This window comes from Amblyraja radiata, chromosome 19 (genome assembly GCF_010909765.2).
Source record: "Amblyraja radiata isolate CabotCenter1 chromosome 19, sAmbRad1.1.pri, whole genome shotgun sequence".
In the NCBI taxonomy this organism is placed as follows: domain Eukaryota; kingdom Metazoa; phylum Chordata; class Chondrichthyes; order Rajiformes; family Rajidae; genus Amblyraja; species Amblyraja radiata.
In genome coordinates this window covers 31,027,541-31,049,353 of record NC_045974.1, presented here as the reverse complement: position 1 = coordinate 31,049,353, position 21,813 = coordinate 31,027,541, and the positions used below count along the sequence as shown (strand labels likewise).

The window sequence follows — 21,813 nt, the reverse complement described above, 5'->3', positions numbered from 1 at the left end:
ATGTTTGCTCATCGTAGAGAAAATTGTACAGCTTTGGACATTTACAATGCTCGGTTAAATACCAAAATATAGTATTTTTGTCTTTTTCTACATTCATTCCATTCATACATGGAATGCACAATAATGGTTTCTGCCTATAGACAAAGTTTATTTTAAATACTGCCCGATATCAGTGTTGTAATTATAGAAACATAGAAAATAGGTGCAGGAGTAGGCCATTCGGCCCTTCGAGCCTTCACCGCCATTCAATATGATCATGGCTGATCATCTAAATCAATATCCCATACCTGCCTTCTCTCCAGATGTGGCCCATTAGCCACAAGGGCCACATCTAACTCCCTCTTAAATCTAGCCAATGAACTGGCCTCAACTACCTTCTGTGGCAGAGACTTCCACAGATTCACCACTCTCTGTGTAAAAAATGATTTTCTCATCTCGGTCCTAAAAGACTTCCCTCTTATCCTTAAACTGTGACCCCTTGTTCTGGACTTCCCCAACATTGGGAATAATCTTCCTGCATCTAGCCTGTCCAACCCCTTAAGAATTTTGTACGTTTCGATAAGATCCCCCCTCAATCTTCTAAATTCTAGCGTGTACAAGCCGAATCTATCCAATCTTTCTTCATATGAAAGTCCTGCCTTCCCAGGAATCAGTCTGGTGAACCTTCTCTGTACTCCCTCTATGGCAAGAATGTCTTTCCTCAGATTAGGAGACCAAAACTGTACGCAATACTCCAGGTGTGGTCTCACCAAGACCCTGTACAACTGCAGTAGAACCTCCCTGCTCTTGTACTCAAATCCTTTTGCTATGAATGCTAACATACCATTCGCTTTCTTCACTGCCTGCTGCACCTGCATGCCAACTTTCAATGACTGGTGTACCATGACACCCAGGTCTCGTTGCATCTCCCCTTTTCCTAATCGGCCACCATTCAGATAATAGTCTGCTTTCCTGTTTTTGCCACCAAAGTGGATAACCTCACATTTATCCACATTATACTGCATCTGCCATACATACATGGCATTATGTGCGTGTTCATCTGATAATTTGATATGAATAGGGATTCAGGTTATAAATGTTTGTGCCTATTTCTTAGTGACTGTGTGATCACATTTTAGGCATGTCAGTTGAACATATTAACAATTAAAGGGCCTGTCCCACTTGACGATTTATTTTCGGCGACTGCCGGCGTCAGTATCAGTGTCACCAAAAGATTTTGAACATTTCAAAATCCAGCGGCGACAAAAAAATGTTGCAGCACTTGAAAAAACACCACGCGTCAAACGTCATCACACCGCGTCACCGCCGCATCACGGCTCATCACGCCGCAAATTTTTCGGTGACCTGATATGTCAGTCAATAATACCAGCAATTGCCAAAAAAATCGTCAAGTGGGACAGGCTCTTAACTCATTTGGATAGACTTGTGCTAAATTTTCTAGGTCTAAGTCTGTTACTATAAACTATTTTATTTGTCATTCCTTACAGTATCATCTCCAGTGCCACGTCCATTCACCGTGGATTACCAGACAGGGTATTTTATTCCAGTGCCACCAGTGCCAATATCTATCCATCAAGTGAGTTTCATTTTTTCTATTAATTGTGATACAAGGTATTCTATTTTGTTGTATTTGTATGGAAATCTTGCAAAATTATTCCATATAGTTTCGCTTTTTGTTCAACAAGAATGTTGCTTACAAAATATTTTGCATTGAAACTATGGTTCAATTCATGATTTGCAGTAGTTGCTGCAGCAATTAATGACTTCAAGAAAGACTAAATATTAGCCGCAGTCATGGTTTATTTTCATATTTATGGAATGGAGGGAAGTTAATATATTTAATCCAACTGTGTTAAAAAATTATATGGCATTACTTTTGGATTGTTTTGTGAGCTTCAAATAAACCATTTTTGTCCCCTTTTGTAATATACCTAATATTTTTTTCGGTGCTAAGCTTTGATAATGTCCAAATAATTTGCAAATCTTGTTCTCCAGAGTCTGGGAGAGTCTTTCTTTCCAAATTATTTGGAGAGTTACTTCCCTTGTCCTTTCGAGCTGCCCCCACCACCGCCACCACCACCACTTCCACCTGAGGAGCCTGAGCAACCGCCTAAGCCACCGTTTGCTGATGAGGAGGAAGAAGAAGAAATGCTGCTTAGAGAAGAATTGTTAAAATCTATAGCAAATCGACGTGCTTTGAAACCTGAGGTAACTGAAACTGATTTAAATCTGTATTTTTAGCCAGCAGAGGGCAATCTATATCAAGCTAGGAAGTTTAACTGGTAATTTATATATTGTACTCATTGGTTGAGTCCTGAAAGTTTTGAGTTTTTATTGAGAATAAAGGTTCTTTGTATCCTGCAAGGCAGTTCACTTTTTGCCATGTCCATAAATTAATGATTTTATGGTTTTATTTTTGTTTTGGATGGAATGTACATCAGTGTGTACCTGAAACGTGGGTCTGTCTCTTGGTAGTTACTCCTGAAGGTATGAAGGTTGACCTATTAATCCATGTGTCTGTTGTCTTATATTCCATAGAAGTCCATGCTCTGCAGAAGATATAATAATGAAGGGTATGAGCCAAATAGAACTCTCCTTGTCACGAACTTTTTAGATTTTCTTTAAAATCGGATTCATTCATTTCAAAGGGAAACTAGTTTGCTTGTTTACCTTCATTGTGTGAGATTTAGGGAACAGATTCAGGCTATAGGTTAAACATTGCAAGAAGTATAAAATAATCAGATTATATATGTCGCTGTTAAGTTTTTTTCTCTCTCAATTTTCTTAAGCAGGATTCGAGTGATGATTGTGAACTTTCTTTGCCACCTCTTCCTATTGAGAATTTGCAATCGGCACCAGTAAATAATTTCTCAACTGCCAGTTTGAATTCTACATTACAGCCACGTCCACAAACCACAAAATTTGTGAGAGTTCCTTCAGCAAATCGGCCGCTGATAATGGTAAGTCTCATGACGATTCACATCACAACTTAGAATGGGGTTTCATCTAAAATATACTTGTAGCTTATTTTCAAAGTGGGGCATTGGTGCTTCAAAATTCAAAATTGGTGCTTCAGCACAATATAGTCAGATATTCCCACAAAGTCTTTTTAAAAATCATACAGCTGTATGAAGATTAGTTTCATCTTGTTCAATGATATGTGGACTCTCAATTGCACCAAACAGAAGTTATATGTATGTGTGCTAAATTTAAATTAGCGTATGCAAAGCTTACCTTCAATATTAACCATTGCAAAATATATTTTTGAAAGTTGTTTTTCTTTTTACTTGTGGCACACTTGTTAAAGTAAAATGTACTAATTGTTTTGATTTTTTTTTGGTTTAAAATGTGTCCATTTGATAAATGAAAGATTATCTTCCTGCTTTTGTTAATGTTTTAATTACTCCCGGAAATTGTTTAAAAAAAAGTCACTGTTTTAAGAAAAGATAACCCATTAAGTAAATAATATTTTGCTGTTCAGCAAATACCAATAAATTCAAACCCTCAGTAACATGAATAGTAACCCTCAGTAGCATGTTATCTGATGATCTATTGAAAGATCTGAGGGATTCGGAAACAAAATAACCAAGTCCATGCAGGTTGTTATAGAATAGGTCTTTGTGATTTTTAGCGGTCGATTTTTGTGTAATAGTTTTCATATTTTCACTTGAGTCCATCCTGTGAGTATTTATCATCATGTGGGTATATATATATTGTAGCTTTCAATGGAATTGTAAGCAGGAAATAGCATAGAATTATATAGAACATGTACAGAACAGGGACATCTGGCAAATCATGTTTCTGCTGGCATTTGTGTATGCTTGAGGCTTTTCCAGTTTTCCCCCTTGGCTTATTTGTATAACACTCTATTCCTTATTTGATTGTCTAGTTTCTCCTTTGTATTTTCTGTATTTCCTTCATCTACACACCACAATATTATTTTGAATTCACGATTTGATTTATTTTTTAATAATTTGTATATTGTGTGTATTTTTTCATTCAACTCAAATTATGCATGATCTAAATGTGCATCCCAAGAAGGTTTATATAAAAAAACAAATTGTATGCTGCATTAATTTCTCCGTAAGTCAAGTCTATTTTATTGCCATTGGCGCAAGTCTGGTCAGGGTCAGGTACAATGAAAATTGTGTTAGAGGTACTATCACATTAATTGCTTTAACATGCATTGTTTGCCTTTTCTTATTGTTCTTGTTAGATTCCAAGGCACAAATCAGTAGTTGTGAGACTGGATGACTCTGATGATAGTGATTCAGATAATGAGCAACCCAGTCTAAGTATGGGTGTCTTTGGAGGTTTGGAATCCATGATTCGAGAAGCCAGAAGAACTGCAGAGGTATGAACAACTGTAACCTCATAACTACGATAGTAAAAAAATTCTAATTGTTTGATACTATTGGCTTTTGTGAATATTATGACATGTAATATTGCAATCACTTTGTTATTTGAAAGTATAACTAGTGTTGTAATTTAAGTAACACAACAATCAAATTCATTATAGTAAGGTCTCAGAAACATTAAATGGCAATAACCAGGTAATTCATTGCAACTTAGGTTGCAATTTATATGAAATGGACTACTTGGTAGGGCAAATGTAAATTGGATTAATGTCCATTCAAGAAATTATATTTCAAATAATGCAGGATTCCTTATTGCATTTGATTGGCAACCTAAATTGTGTGCTTAAGTATTTAGAGTAGGACTTGAGCCTACAATCTCACAGCTTGGAAGCAAAAATGATGCCACTTAGCCCCAGGTAACATCCTTTCACATTAGTTCTAGTCATAATTGTAGTAACAGGAAAGCCCATTGTACATCTCTGGAATTGCAAATTGTGTGCTTTTCACTTAAGTTATGAGATAATTTGCAATGTTATGTACTTATCAAGACGAGCGACATTGTCAGATGACGGCTAGGCTGGAGAAATTTTGATTAGGATCACATTTATGGTACCATTATTTCTGAATGTTACATTTTATATATTCCATAATCAACGTAATCCCAGGAGGTGATTCGCCTGTTCTGTACTTGAAACTGTTTTAGTGAAATTTGCAATTTAATGCAAAATTGTGGCTGCTGCCAAAGAGGAGTATACTGATATTGGAAATTTAAAAACCCACAAATAGGCGAGGTCTGTTCGACTGACAAGCATAAGATTGCAAGTCCTCAAACAATGGATAAATTGAAATATTAGTTCATTTGACATTATTTACAATCTGGAAATAAGCAGTTAGTTGTACATTGGTATAACAGAAAAGGGCCCTTTGGCTTACTGCATCTATGCCAACCATCATGTCCTTCATACTAATTTCACTCTCCTTATTAATTCTGTCCTGCTCATTCAAGCAGTGTCCATATGCCTTTTAAATGTTGTTACTGTTCCTGCTTCAAATCTCCTTTCAGCTCATTCCAGAAGCCATCTACTCTTGGTATGAAAATTTTACTCTTCAGATCCCCTTTAAATCTTTTCCCTCTCACTGGAAAACTATGCCCTTTCAATTTTGAACCTTGCAAAACAGACACGACACATCTACCCCATCTGTCTCTCATCTCTTCTCTATATAACTTGTCTTGTTTGTTTGTGTGTGTGTGTTTGTCTCTCAAGCTCTCTCTTTCTCCCCCCCCACGCATTTGGGAACGGGTCCCACTTGGTCTACTAGTTTTATATACCTGTGTCAAGTGACCTCTCTGATTTCTACTTTCTCTTATAACTCAAGTCCTTCAATCCGGGCAATAGGCGCAGGAGTAGGCCATTTGGCCCTTCAAGCCAGCACCACCATTCAGTATCATCATGGCTGTTCATCCACAATCAGTACCCCGTTCTTGCCTTCTCACCATATCCCCTGACTCCGCTATCTTTAATAGCGCTAACTATCTCTTTCTTGAAAGCATCCAGAGAATTGGCCACCACTGCCTTCTGATGCAGAGAATTCCACAGATTCACAACCCACTGTGAAAAGGTTTTTCCTCATCTCCGTCCTAAATGGGTTACCCCTTATTTTTAAACTGTATCCCCTGGTTCTGGACTCCCCCAACATCGGCAATATCCTTGTGAATCTTTTCTGCACCTTCCAGCTTAATCATATCCTATCTATAAACGAAAAACCACAATATTCCAATGCCCAATGCGCAACCAATGTTTTGTCCAACTGTTGCAAGACTTCTCAACTCTAATACTCGATGCCTCGCATACTATATGCCTTCCTCGTCAACCTGCCCACTTTAGGGACCAACAAGGTGCCTCTTCAGGGCCCTGCTATGCCCTGGGCATTCTTCGAGGCCCTGCTATGCACTGTGCATGTCCTGAACTGGTTTAACTTCCCAAAAGGCATCACTATGCATTTGTCCAAGTTTACTTGCCTGTTTGTCTATATCCTGCCGTGACCTTGGACAAATCACCTTCACTGTTCACTAAACCACCAATTTTGGTGCCATAAGAAAATTTGAAACTGAATGACAGAAGCTGTATATTGTCCAAAGAGTGGAATTTGTAAAACACACCTTCGGGGAAACAGTGAAATTGAAAAACATTAATGAGTAGATATTCAGATGCATCGCCTTTTTTGCTGAACCGATGCAGGGCTCGAAATTAACGGTTGCCCGGGTGCCATTGACCACTCAAAACGCCGCCGGGCAACTAAACACCGAGTCATTTTGCCCGGCTTGGCAACCAGATACTGGTTTGTACCGAAGATAGACACAAAAAACTGGAGTAACTACGCGGGTCAGGCAGCATCTATGGAGAAAAGGAACGCGACGTTTTGTGTCGGCGGTGACGGCTGTATTGCGTGAGAAAGATACTAGGTGCGTGGTGACGAAGTGTCGGAGCGAATGACAGGCCCAAAACAGCGGCCGCGATAGCGGCTTCATCTCCTCCTCCCCCCCGCACCCCGCTCGCCCTGATAAGGGCCGCTGCTTGCAAATCCACTACCCGGCGCTTTAAAAAAAAAAAAACCCTCCGGCACGCTGAGGCCTCTCACTCCCTCCTCCCGGCCTCGGCATGCGGGAGGGTTTGTTTTGAAAGCGGTTATCCCGTTGTCGGATTTGCAAGCAGCGGCCGCGATTAGGGAGGAGGGAGGAGATGGAGCCGCTATCGCGGCCGCGGTGCGGGACCCGTCATTCGCTCCGACACTTCTGAAGCAGCTGCACCAAAGATACTATAGCTATAGGATCTTTGAGCTGCACTGCTCGGCTCCGCACCTTGCCAAGGCAGCGGACGATGTTGTCCGAGGAGCGCTGACCTTCCTTCCTCCCCACCTCGCCCCCCCCCCCCCTTATCCTGGGACCCCTCCTCTACATCCCGCACTGATATCCATTCCCGCCTCTATTCAGTCCTTACTGCCATCCCCTGTGCTCCCCTCCCCATCTCCCCCCACCCCCCAATCTATTCATCCTGCGCTGATCACCCTACCCACCTCGCATTAATTCTCCTGCCGCCATACCCCCTCCCCCCCCCCCCCCCATCCATCCAACACTGGTTCCCCAATTCACCCTGTACTTACCCCTTTCCCATCCATCCTGCACCTCCTCCATCCATCCTGTACTGATTCCCCATGCATCCTGTACTAATCCACGCATTCATCCCGTACTGACCCACCCTCCATTTACCCTGCACCTTCCCCATTCATCCTGCACAGACCCTCCGATCCACACTGTACTGACCCCCCCCCCCCCCCCCATTCATCCTGCGCTGATCTCCCCCCCCCACCGCCATCCATCCTGTACTGATCCTCCCATTCAAGAAGAATGGGGGGAACAGTCTGAAGAAGGGTCTCGACCCGAAACGTCGCCTATTTCCTTCGCTCCATAGATGCTGCCTCACCCGCTGAATTTCTCCAGCACTTTTGTCTACCCCCATCCATCCCGTACTGAACCCCCCCCCCCCCCCCATTCAACACCACTTACATCCCCCGTGCTCTCCCCTCACAATTTTACCTACTCCAACCAACACGTACTAATTCACCTGCCTCAATCCATCCATTCTGCACCGACTGCCTTCTAACCACCCCACCCCCCGCCATCTATCCACCCAGCACTGATTCACACGCACCCCCTTCCCCGACCCTATTGTCCTGGAAATGTCTTCAGAGCGAATATTGACTGTGTTTGATAAGTGAATGCAATCAAATGTGTTTTAATTCCCAATGTTATTATTTGTTTTAATCCATGAAGATGGATTAATTAAATTGTGAACACATGAAACGTTAAAATCGCAGTGTTCGATTGTCACTGCTACCGTTGACACGTTATTACAGAATCATTTTAACGGCTCTTAATATGGAGTATCAGCACTGTAGTTATTTAATGAGCAACATTCACAACTATACGTACGCATATATGTTACCATGGTCCAGGTTTTATTGACACAGGTTGATCACACGCTGAATAATCCAACCACTTTTTTGTTTGGAAGTGGAAAGAACTAATAGAAATTGCATTAATTGCAATGTGTAAAAAGAGTTGAGATACTGTCTTATAATTTTGCTGCATGTCATTGTGGGATATATCATGTCTTGATTGGCGAATGTTTAGTTTGTGACTTTATTTAAAGCAGAAATAATATGTGAATGCTTCATTGAGTATAATTCCGACTGGTAACTACGCGTTTCGTCCGAGCACATTATCATACGCGTCATGCAAGCCATCTTAAATGACCACCTAAACTGTCATTTGGCAACCTAAAAATCTGCCAAGGTTGCCCGGCTGGCAACAGGGAAAAAAAGTTAAGCAAGAGCCCTGCGATGGGATTGTCGACTTTACATTTGCAGTATTATACTGGGAACCCCTTTGTGTGCCACTTTTCGCATGCAGTTTTCTGAAGTAACTTAATCAGGCTTTCCACTTTGATTCTGAGCGAACTGTCATGCAGCATGGGAACAGACCCAATTCACCATCAAGTCCCTGTTGAACCTGAGGCATTCAATTACACAATCCCATTTCATTCTTACAGCACTTTCGTCAACTTGTCCTAACACGGGTCAATCTATTATGTTCAATTAATCTACCGCAAGGTGTGGGAAATGGGGATATAGCATAGGAACGAGGAAAATAAATATGTATTCTCCATATGTTTAAACCCTGCCAATGAGGCAGTAGTTCTATTAGCTGCACCACAGTTCTTGGTACTCAATCTAAAAGTAAACGTGATATGGCTGAGTACTGGAATTTTTTGGCTTATTTTCTTTTTTTTTAATAACATGCACACACAAAATTTGTGTGTAATGATTAAAATTTGTGTAATGCCTACTATATTCTGTTGTGCTGAAGCAAAGCAAGAATTTCATTGTCCTATCTGGGGCACATGACAATAAACTCTCTTGACTTGACTCTTGACATTTTTCTCCCCATGAAGGCATCAAAACCAAAACCTAGGCTAAAAGCAGAAAAAGAAAATGATCCTGCAGGAACCATAAGTGGATTGCCAGAAGGAGGAAAGAAAGAAAATAGACCTTTGAAGGAAGAAAACATCAGGTGAAATGTCCAATAATGATCTCTGCCTATTTGCTTCTATTCTTGCACGAACAATGTCAATTGCTTTGGTCGAGTTATTAATTATTTAAATCTTTGTCACATTGTGTATGATGGTGAATTACCGGCAATTCTGGAAAAGTTTATAAATGGAGCTGCTCAGGTTGAATTCTTCTTCCATTTCTTGAGATGAGTTAACTTGACCAACTACTTTTTTTATTTGCTTTGGTATTTAAAAGCTAATAATGACTTTAAAAAAACCTAAAAGATAATTAACACAGCCTAGATATTATAATCCTTGGTAATATATGCCTATTTGATTAATATTTGCAAACATCAGTAATTGGGTTCTGTGATTTTTGTCAGTCAGAAGAATGTGTATTAATTTTATTGCTTAATAAAATACTGATTGTTTTGTCTTGGTTTTAAGTCGTGAGAAACAGCGAGTGTTGAAATCAGATTTATCAAAGGGTAGTCCATTACCAGTACACTCTGATGCTGAATTAAATGCTGTTGGCAAGAGAACAATCGTCAATAAACAATTATCAGAGGTTGAAGAGAAATTAAGAAAACACAAGTAAGTTTCAGTTGTGCTTGATTTATTAAGTTGGTATACTTTAGTCAGAACATGGATATTGACAGACAAACTTGCATTAGCAGAAGATATTATTTGTATTGTACTGGTACTGGATTCTAGTAGTCAAGCTCTTGTCGGAAAAAAATAAATTCCAGGTTATCTTGGAGAACACACTGGATTCTCTTCAATAGTGCTATAGCATCTATTTTCTTTACCTGAACACAGATCTGGAATCCAATTTGAACATCAGATACAAAAGAGCATACGTTTGACAGCAATGCCTTCCCTGACAGCATAAAACTGCTGGAGGAGCTCTGTGTCAGGCAGCATCCATGGAACGAAATTGAACTTTTTTTTTGCTTGAGATTTCGGCATCTGCAGTCTCTTGTGTCAGCATGAATTTACAGTTGGCTATTCTTAATTTGGCATTCCACAGTAGAGCTCAGATGTTTTGCTGGCCAACTGTTTGGACTGGTTATGCACTGGTTCAGCATCTTGCTCACTGTGCTTTCCTGAGCTCCCTCCACATTTGTCAGGGTCCTGGTAACCACCCTTCCTCCTAACTTGAGATTCATTGGAAAGTTTGTTTATGTTATGCAACATCTTAAAAATGAATGAAGTGTTTTTGGTATAAATAGAAAAATCTGCCAATAATTTGGAAAATCTGCCTGTTTGGCACCACCATAAATTAGTATGTTCTATGGTATTTAGAAAATACCATTATTTCTATTTTCCAGCTCCAGCTATTTTAACACTGGCATGGCTAAGTTCACTTGTGTCATATTGAAGGGAAGAAACTTTTGTTTTCAGACTTGCAGGAAAGGGGAGAGAAATTAATGGTCTCCACTGACACTAGCTGCATATTCTATCATTGGGCAGCCACGGATTCCTTCTTAGCAAGTTATAAATTCTTCAGTACGTTTATTAATAGGACAAAATAGCCCTGAGGTGTATGTTATCTTCACAGCAGAAGGCAATGAAAGTGTACCAAAATTAGTAAGCGACCAAAGGGAAAAAGAGTGAGGAACGAATAGATCCGGAGGCTTAGAAATCAGATGCGCTTAAAGTGCATGTATTGGTCATGAAATTGTAAAGCTACCTAGATTAAAGAGCTATCTGATGGATTGAAAATGCAATATTGCTGTTCAAGAATGATGGAAAAGAAGGAAATTAACACTTTCGCAGCTTTCTGGAAAATGCGAGAATCCATTACTAAGCAAGTAACAATATAAGTAATAATCATAACTCTGAAGTCACGTTTGATAAATTAGGTCTTTAGGATTTAGCAAGGAGGATGGATTAAGACTGCCATTGGATATAATGTATTTTAATTTAATGTAGGAATTTGGTAAGGTGGCATACAAATAACCACTCCACAAATCTTTGTTGTACAATTAAAGAGCAGGAGTAGAGAATTGGTTAATAGAACCAAAGTAGGGATAATTGCATCATTAAACAATGGTCATTGCTTGGGCATGTCCATTTGCAATCCATTTTAATTTTGGATGAGGGGACAAAGGTTATTCAAAGGTTATTTTATTGGTCACATACACCTAGGTGTAGCGAAATGCTTCTTGCCATGCAGCACATAAAGAAAGAATACAGACATAACAATAATAAAGAAATTTAAACATAAAAACATCCCCCCACAATGGTTCCCATTATGAGGGAAGGCACAGTGTCCAATCCCCATCCCATGTCCACCCATAGTCGGGCCTATTGAGGGCACTATGCCTTTAAGGAGGCCCGATGTTCCAGGCCGTTCTCGCCGGATGATTGTAAACTGGCGTCGGGAGAATCCTCTCGGCGGCATGGGAACCCTGGAACGGCCGCTTCCCTCACCGGAGACCGCGGCTTCTGAAGCCAACAAGGCCGCGCCGGTTGGAGCTCCACCACTGGCGATCTCATCGAGAGATCCCAGGCTCCCGATGTTTAAGTTCAACGCCGCAGCTGGCCGCTCCAAAGACCCGCAGCTCCGCGATGTTTATCTCGGCGGTCTTCAGCTCACCGGAGCTCCCGCTCGGCGACCCGGGCAAGGCATCGCCCGCTCCGCTCCATGATAGCGCTCCAGCGCTGTGCCGCCACCGAAGCTGAGGTTCTGGCGGTCCCCGACAGGAAACACCGCTCCAGGCCCGCTGGTAGGCCGCGAGGACGGTTCGAAACTGCAGCCCGGAGAAAAGCTGCCTCTCTGACCAGGCAGGGACCCTGAAAGATAGTTTCCCCCTTCCCCCCCCACATAAAAAAAGTCTAGACCTCCAGAACAAAAACACTTTAACGAACTAAAAATTAAAAAAAAGAGATGAAAAGACAGACAGCTGCTGGCTGGGCAGCCATGCACAGGACAGCGCCCCCTCCTGTGCAACGATATTGTGTGTCAGTTTCCTCATGTAAAGTAAGAGAAAGATAGACGACTGCATGAGAAAAAAGATGGGCGATAGAATGAGCTGTGACGAAGTGAGACTATTCACTTTGGTAGGAAGAATGAAAAAGCACAACGATTCGATTCTGCTATTCAAAGATCTAATTGCATTCTGCAACATATATATGAACATGTAGATTATCATTAGGAAGACACATGGAGATGTTTATATTCCTGGGGAGATGGAGTGTAATCATAAGGAGATCTTGGTACATATCTACAGAATTGAAGTGAAAACACGTCGATGACTACAATTTTTGTTGTCTTATTTAAGGAAGAATATGGTTGTTTTAGGAGTAGTACAGCAAGAGCTTGCTAGATTGATTCCTAAGATTAGAGGGTTGTCAAGAGGAAAGATGGACTGGGTTGATCCTCAATTCTGGTGTTTAGAAGAATGAGAGGTATTTCCACTGAGACAAAAATGTAATTTTATAGTATAATAATCTAATTTACATGTATGCAACCTCAAATCTACTTAAATTTAAGTGCAATTTACATCTTTCATTTATTTAGAAGAAAAATTGACTCGCTGTTTCTATTTTAGTCTCCTTCTTACAAAAGATGAATCTCTCTTATCGAGCCTACTACAACAAGAAGCAAAAAAGAAGGAGGCACTGCGTCAAGCTGAAGTCAAATACATGAAGCATAAAGAACAGTTGCAGGCAGCTGAGAAGATTGTCAATGCCAATAGAATGCTCCTTAAAAAACTTCAAGAACAGGTAGGCTGAAATTCTTTTAGATTTTTCCTTCCCATTGCCTACATTTACATACATTTGTTTAGTTAGTTTTATTTGCAAGTCAAATTAAGTAGATTGGTTTAATAAATTACTTTCCGGGCACCTTCTTTAATGTAAAAGCAAGTCTGCATCACGTTTGTAATAATAGCAAGTCCTTGATTTTTATATTTGTCATTTTGAATTGGCCTCCAATTTAAGTAATCTTAACGTTCTACAATGTTGGAAATCTTTTTGCTCTTTCAGATTCATAAAGTAAAACATCGAATACAGGTTAAGAAAAGCTTGTCAGTCAAATATGAGGAATTTGCACGAGCAAAAGCACTTGCTAGTCGGGAAGTAGGAAAACGTAAACATGAACAAGGTCCCTTTGTGGTGAGTTGAAACCCAATTAGGATATAAAATGTTTAGTATTTTAATTGCTATCATGTCATTAAACAAATCTGCGAATTACTTCTAACAATTTCTAGCTATTTCTTAGTGTTTGGAGTTTAATAGCGGATGTATGCATTGCTACATGTTGATATAGAGACATAGAAAATAGGTGCAAGAGTAGGCCATTCTGCTCTTCGAGCCTGCACCGCCATTCAATATGATCATGCCTGATCGTCCAACTTGGTATCCTGTACCTGCCTTCTCTCCATACCCCCTTATCTCTTTAGCCACAAGGGCCACATCTAACTCCCTCTTAAAGATAGCCAATGAACTGGCCTCAACTACCTTCTGTGGCAGAGAATCCACAGATTCACCACTCTCTGTGTGAAAAATGTTTTTCTCATCTCGGTCCTAAAATATTTAACATTTAAGAACTTTTTGGGTTTCAACTTTAATATTGCACAATACAGGCAAACATAACCCATGCAAACATTGACAGCCTCCTTTCTTGACTGCTCAAATCATGCGATGTTTACTCAAGTTCTAACTCTCTATTGCCAACTGTGTCACTTGATTTATCTTTTCAACACTGGTCACTCTTTGCATTCTGCCCAAAACAAAGACTGATGTTTAAGTATTATTTCGATTGATGTTATTTACATTTTTTTCAGTCTAATAAGAATATCCGATTGGATGGCTCATCTACAAAAACAGTAATTTTAAAGAAGCAATCTGCCGAATATATAGCAATGGAAAAAAAACGCTTGCAACAACTCGAGTATGAATATCGGCTAAAGATTCAAAAATTGAAAGAGGCGCAAGCTTTAAGAAATGCAGGACTATTAGAAAGTATGCCTGGAATAGGGGAAGAGCGGGCATTTGTGGTATCTCAGCCTTCAATGCATGACCTGACTCAGGATAAACTTATCCTTGATACCGAAGAAAATGATGGAGAAGACGAAGTGCAATCGCCTTCTCTAAGAGAACGAAGGAGGTCATTCCGGGAATCAAACTCTTTCACAAAGCCAAATCTGAAGCACACTGACGTAAGTCAAGGAAAAGAAACTTTAAGTAAGCCAACAAAGAAAAGCTTAGATGAGCCTGAACTTTTCCTTGGTCTCAATATTGATGATCTCAAAAAACTTCATGGAGAGGCCGATGACTTTAAAACATTGCTGCAGAAAACTTTAGGTTGCATGACATCAAAGGAGAAGTCTCCATGTGGCCAGGTTAGTAGGACTGTCTATATTGTGATATTCCCATGAGTTTACTTAATATTAACATTTTCTTTTAACTGTAACGTGTTTTTATACAGAATTTTTCACAACTTTATTGACTTTTGAGGTTTTCGAAAGGCAAACTTTTGAAATGTTGATTATCCTAATTTGGGAAACTACCAGCATTTTGTCTGCAGTGAGACTCCACAAATAACAATGTCATAATGAACAGAGTGTTTTATGTTATAAATGTTATATAATGTTTTGTTATAAATGTTGCCAGGGTGTAATTTATGATCTAATTTAGAATAATGCCATGGTATCATGTACATCTAGTTGAGGAGGCAAAAATGGGACCTGGTTTAATTAATCATCCAAATGTTACCTTGGCGCACACCTCTTTGATTCTGCTGTTGAATCTGACAGATTTTTTTTTGTAGTGGAATTTCAATCCGCAACCCTTTACTAGAAGGCAAAAATGTTGGTAACTTATCTAATGCATACATAAGCTGACATTTCTGAAACGTATTGTATATTTAATACTTTCATAGTTTAGTGAAAGATCGTTCTGGTTGTAGAATTGCACATCATGGTTTAAATGTCAAATGCCAATGCAAATTTTCAGATTTGTATGCTAAGCTTTAAAAGATGCCATTCACCGACTTATAAAGGTGGCCACTGATCACCGGCATTGCCCCCTATTTTTTGCAGAATGTCAGTTCAACAAAGGATGCACTAAATTATAAGCAAACTAAAAATGTGTGCATTAAAGGGTGCTATGTAACAAAATTAAATATAAGTGATAATGTTTGAAAATTGCTTGCAAACATCCATTGTACATTAATTCTATTAACATTTTGAGCCTTGCTTTCTAAATCTGAGTATTAATTTTAAGTAGTTGCAAAATTATTTATGAATACCACTTATTTATGAATACCACCTATTATAGACATAATAGCACTTTTAAAACATAAACTTGATAAGTGTTGCAAAGTTCCCACTTGCAGAAGCATACAGTTAAACAAAAGTTCACTGATGAAAATAGACTTTGTATCTGTAATGGAGATGGAAGTCCAATTTATTTTTTAAATATGATAATTTTAAGATCAATCTCTCATTTTAATGCACATTTTACTAATCACTTGACCATTTACTTCCTGCTCAGTTACTATTACTAATAACTGTTTTAATAGTGTCCAAATAAAATATTACGTGTTCTTTAAACTTACTTGAAAGTTGTACATTTTTATAAAAATACTGCTTTCTTCAGGAGATTCCTGTGGATTTGGATACAGTGCCACAGTCAAGACAAGTTGATCTGAAACCGACTCCATTTGGAACATACAATAGCCCCCTTTTAGTCTTCAAATCTTATAGGTATGAAGTCTTTAATTGTATAGTTTTATTCTGGAATTTATATGGGAAGGGAAATATAATTCATATCAAAATTGTGAACACCAAATTTGCATTTACCATTGTATTGAAGGTCAATTGCGCCCATTAATCTAACACAACTGCAAATTTAAATCATAAATATTTATATTCCTGAATAAAAAAGATAAATAAATATAAAGATCTATTGTTTCATTAAGTTCTTAGTGTGTGCTAAGGATTCAATCACATCTTCTCCCTGGCATGGCCAAAAGTGATAGTAAGGCTGGTAAACCAGGTAACTTATCATAGTCACTGATTAGGGCTGTCAAATTATCTTCAGTCAAATTAGCCAAGTATGTCAGCAAAAGGGTTAAGGAAGTGCTGTCAGTACAAAAGACATGCAATGCACTGACTGCCATTTCACCTTATCCCACAAAAAATTGCTAATGGAATTGGCACCAGAAGAGATTCTTATCACAATTTATGTTAACGTGTTTCGGGGACTTGTTTCGTTTTTCAGGAAATTCTTAATTGAATGCAAGGAACATGTCTAAATTTTATTGTAACATAAACATTTCAGTGAATTTGCTTTGTAAATCTGCACATTCAGAATTGGCAATGGAGTATAATAATTGAAGCATTCTGAAGTATTGTTAAATTGCTTCAAGATTTAAATGTGTAATTTATTTCCATGTGTATTTTTAAAAAATTGTCGGAAGTTCAGTCTGATTTTCTTATGTTTTCAATCTTAATGCAGGTTCAGCCCTTATTTTCGTAACAAAGAGAAGCTTCTGATTAGTTCTGCATCCTATAGCAACTTGATTGATCCCAAGCAATGCTTCTGTCGTTTTGATTTAACTGGTACATGCAATGCTGATGATTGCCAATGGTATGTATACTGTCTTTTATAATGCTATGAATGTTATGTTGAACAGATTCTTGATTACTGTCCTGACTTTATAAGATAATAACTTTGATAATGAGTTGTACCACAAACTTCAAGGGACTACACTACAAAACACTCAATTTGTTTTCTTTATATTAGTGCTATTTGAACCAACAAGACTGCTAACGTCTTCCAATCATTTGGGCTTAATTACTTTATTATATCTGTCATACGTATTAAAGAGGCAGTATTTTAGGGTTTGGAAATTTGATTTCCATGTTGTTGACTTAAAGTTTTTATTTTTAAATTTGTAATGACTTATAATTGCAGCAGTAATTTGGTCCTCATTTTGATGTGAAGTTTAGCATCGTACAAATGTCATTTTATGAATCTATTAAAGCCATGATTATTTCTTTTTCTTTTTAGGCAACACATGAGAGACTGCATTTTAAATCAATCCCAGCTGTTCCAAGATCTTCTCTCCTACAATTTATCTCTGATTAAGTGTTCAGATTTTAGTACAGATGAAGAAATCCGGGTCGCAGCAAGTAACTATATATTATGCACTGTTTGTTTCTGCTTACTGACGATTTATGATTGTATTATCACCATGATTGAAAATTAATTTTTAACTCTTAATATTATATCCTATTATTCCTGAAAATATTGTACTTGGAAGCAAAAATGTAAGTGTAGACTTTTTGTTTTTATACATAGAAAATCATGTAGATAAACAGTTTGGGAAAAACAAAGATCGGATGACCACGGATGAGATGGCTGTTTTGCTTGTTAGCAAAGTAAATGAAAGTACTGGTCACAGTAAGTAACTATTGCCTTTCAAATTATTATTTGTAGTTCACAAATTTAAAAAAAAAACTCATCACACTGATTCACAACTTTTGGGATTTGAAGCAGTGTTGGTTATGAAATATTAACACAACATCCTTAATCTGAAATGAACCAAGAATTAGGCTTAATTGTGAAGTATGTTAAGTCAACAAACCTGTCATAAAGACATTGGCTCATCATGCAGGATGAACTATTTTAAGTATCATAAGTAGGGCAAGTTAATGTTTACAAAAGAGACATTGGTGGGGTAGGGTGCGGTAGGGCGGGGTGAAGCGGAACATTTGCACACTTGGGATAAGAACACATGTCCACATTTGTCAAATGGATAATAATCCTAAATTAATAATTTTAGTAGTGAAGAATGATTTTGACATAAACGTAGCTTGGATATATACTGTGGCAACACATATTTTCTTATTAAATCAGTAGTATGGTTTCTTCAAACATTGGTTGAGATTTACAAACTTTGATCAATAAAGTTTAATATCCACGCTGCTATTCAAAAATCAAGGAGTAAAAATGCCAAAAGATTTTTTTTTTTTAAGTTTAAATAATGATAAAATTATGCATATGCATGTTCCTTATTTCAGCACCTCCTTATACAACATTCAAAGAGAGAAGGAAATGGAAGCCCAAACTTCTGAGAAAACAAGTTTCTGAAAGTAGCAATAGTGATGATGAACAAATTTCTGGACCAGTAAGATATGGTATGATTGCTTTCTGTAGATAAGATTTAAAATGAGTTTTAAAAGGAAAGCCATTCATTTTGTTTCTGCAATATTTGGAAAATGTGATCTTTATCTTGTCTAAATACATGGCCATCTGTTCTAACTAATGTGATCGTGGGTTATTGATAAATGGAATGGCTCATCTGTTCAGTATTTTATTCCCAGTGTGATTTTAGTGATGTGGTCTATCCACTCTTTGATAGTAGATTAGCATGATACATGAATTATAGTTTTTATTGTATAAGTGGAATTTTTCTTATATGAATTTTTTTTTTTTGTCAGAAAAATATAAGCATCAATACATTTGTCCTTCAAAGGCCACCAGTATTTTCTGAGCAATATCTAACACACCTGGCTTTAACTCTTGAAACTCCATGAGGAAATATGTTCATAAGAGTTTACCTAATAGCTATATTGTTGATTGGAGCAAAGTAGCTAAAGGAATGCAAGGAACAATTGTGACTTTATGGGGTTTTTTCCAGAATCTCCAGGGGGAATTCCAAAGCAGTTTAAAGCGAAAGGAGTATTTTTGAGATGTAATCACTTTTGTAATGCACTAACTATGTCAATTTTAGGATATGATGTAATTTGTGCAGTAATTGAGCAAATCACACACACACACACACACACACACACACAAAATGAAGCTAGAAATTTGTGTTTGGTTGTTTTGCTTGACAAAGTTAGGATTTCTTACCAATTGGGTACTGGATTGTCCGAGATTTACTGTATAATAAAGGTAGCTTATTATCGCCGATCAGTTCACATTAAAGTTAGTTAGATATTTATGAATTGAGATCTTGGTAGTTTTCCCAAGTTGATGCTGTTAAAACTATCCAGTGCAATCCTTTTCTATAAAATGTTTTAGTGAGTCCAACTATAAAAATGTTTTTATTTAGCTGAACAATCTGATTCATGTGTACATTAACTTGAAATCTATTTGGATACTTTTAAAAGCTAATGCATCATTTTAAAAGAAAAATGAAACAGTTTGTACTAAATCACATGTAAGGCATTGATGCCCAAATTCTGCATGACGACTAGACTGGCATGCGTTTTAATGACTGATCACTAGTCCATTTTGTCCCAGAAATGTGAGCTTGAAGTGTGTAGTAATTGCTCTGATGATTATAGGGGAACATGGCTGGAGAACTACATTAGTCGAGTAATCTCAGTCAGTGAACAATAGGCAAGTGTGTGGTAACCACTCTATACCTTATAGGCTTTAAGATCCTTATCCCATCAGACTTTGGCACCCTGGTTCACTGCATTTTAACTGATCTGATTTTTATCCTCCTGAATTAAAAGTGGCAGTAAATATACGTAATTATTTCCAGCTGGAAATCTCTAGTAAAACACATAGCAAGGAGAGCTATGCTTGGAATGCTGATGTTTTTTAAAATGTGGTCACCTCAAATACCTCTATTTTAGATTTCCATCAGATTTGACAAGTAATTTCCTCCAAGCTATTTGCAATTTTGGAAATGTTGGGAGCCATCACTGCCCATGACAATCTCTTAACTGTATCAATGTGCAATATCTCAAGCCTCCAGGAACAATATTTATGGAGACAAACAGTGCCCTCCATAATGTTTGGGACAAAGACCCATCATTTATTTATTTGCCTCTGTACTCCACAATTTGAGATTTGTATTGTCAGATTTTAATAAATGCCATTTTTAACCATTTTGGTTTCACCATGTGGAAATTAGAGCAATGTTTATACATAGTCCCCCCATTTCAGGGCACCATAATGTTTAGGACACCAGCAATGTCATATAAATGAAAGTAGTCATGTTTAGTATTTTGTTGCATATCCTTTGCATGCAATGACTGCTTGAAGTCTGTGATCCATGGACATTACCAGTTGCTGGGTGTCTTCTCTGGTGATGTTCAGTCAGGCCTGTATTGCAGCCATCTTTAGCTTATGCTTGTTTAGTGGGCTTGTCCCCAGTTTTCTCTATAAGAGGCATGCTCAATTGGGTTCAGATCGGGGAATTGACTTGGCCACTCAAGAATTTACCATTTTTCTAGCTTTGAAAAACTCCTTTATTGCTTTAGCAGTATGTTTGGGATCATTGTCTTGCTGTAGAATTAACTGCCGGCCAATGAGTTTGTTTGAATTTGAGCAGATAGGATGTGTCTATACACTTCAGGATTCATTATGCTACTACCATCAGCAGTTGTATCATCAATGACGATAAGTACGCCTGTACCATCAGCAGCCATACATGCCCAGGCCATAACACCCCCACCACTGTGTTTCACAGATGAGGTGGTATGCTTTGGATCTTGGGCAGTTCCTTCTCTCCTCTATACTTTGCTCTTGCCATCACTCTGATACAAGTTAATCTTCATCTCATCTGTCACAATACCTTTTTCCAGAACTGTGGTTGCTCTTTTAAGTACTTCTTGGCAAACTATAACCCGACCATCCTATTTTAGCCGGTTACCATTGGTTTGCATCTTGCAGTGTAGCCCCTGTATTTCTGTTCATGAAGTCTTCTGCGGACAGTGGTCATTGACAAATCCACACCTGACTCCTGAAGAGTGTTTCTGATCTGTCGTACAGGTGTTTGGGGAGTTTTCTTTATTATAGAGAGAATTCTTCTGTCATCAGTTGTGGAGGTCTTACTTGGCCTGCCAGTCCCTCTGCAATTAGTAAGCTCACCAGTGCTCTCTTTCTTCTTAATGATGTTCCAAGCAGTTGATTTTGGTAAGCCTAAGTTTTGGCTGATGTGTCTAACAGTTATTCTTGGTTCTCAGTCTTATAATGGCTTCTTTGACTTTCATTGGCACAACTTTGGTTCTCATGTTGATAAACAGCAATAAAAGTTTCCAAAGGCGATGGAAAGACTGGAGGAAAGACTAGGTGCTGAGAGTTCTCTTATACCTGCATTAAGGAGGCAATTAAACACACCTGAGCAATTACAAACACCCGTGAAGCCATGTGTCCCAAACATTGTACCATATTTTAACCAAACTAATTTGATATCTTGGCATTAATTTTATAAGTTCAGATGCAATGGCTGTGGTTTTGTGCACTGCAGTAAATAAATTTGTCGCACTGTGGGTGGATTTGATGTTTGGGTTTGGCTGGAATTTGACTTGACTGGCAGTTGAAAGCTTGTATTGATACAAAATGACATTTCTGAAAGGATGTATTAA

General features: G+C 38.3%; 1 protein-coding gene across 2 annotated transcripts in view; it reads left to right on the top strand.

The window, feature by feature from the left end:
* The window catches only part of zfc3h1 (zinc finger C3H1-type containing), a 49,066-nt gene that overhangs the window by 12,445 nt on the left and 14,808 nt on the right, over window positions 1-21,813 (top strand). The window contains exons 7-20 of one of the 2 annotated variants that reach the window (XM_033038178.1): window positions 1,488-1,576; window positions 1,996-2,208; window positions 2,793-2,960; window positions 4,217-4,354; window positions 9,371-9,489; window positions 9,917-10,063; window positions 13,027-13,201; window positions 13,463-13,591; window positions 14,263-14,820; window positions 16,079-16,185; window positions 16,940-17,071; window positions 17,495-17,616; window positions 17,786-17,887; window positions 18,508-18,624. In XM_033038178.1, coding sequence (XP_032894069.1) covers window positions 1,488-1,576; window positions 1,996-2,208; window positions 2,793-2,960; window positions 4,217-4,354; window positions 9,371-9,489; window positions 9,917-10,063; window positions 13,027-13,201; window positions 13,463-13,591; window positions 14,263-14,820; window positions 16,079-16,185; window positions 16,940-17,071; window positions 17,495-17,616; window positions 17,786-17,887; window positions 18,508-18,624 — 2,316 coding nt within the window. Of the gene's footprint in view, window positions 1-1,487; window positions 1,577-1,995; window positions 2,209-2,789; window positions 2,961-4,216; window positions 4,355-9,370; window positions 9,490-9,916; window positions 10,064-13,026; window positions 13,202-13,462; window positions 13,592-14,262; window positions 14,821-16,078; window positions 16,186-16,939; window positions 17,072-17,494; window positions 17,617-17,785; window positions 17,888-18,507; window positions 18,625-21,813 lie in introns of both variants that reach the window. The other variant, XM_033038177.1, reaches the window with a different exon arrangement.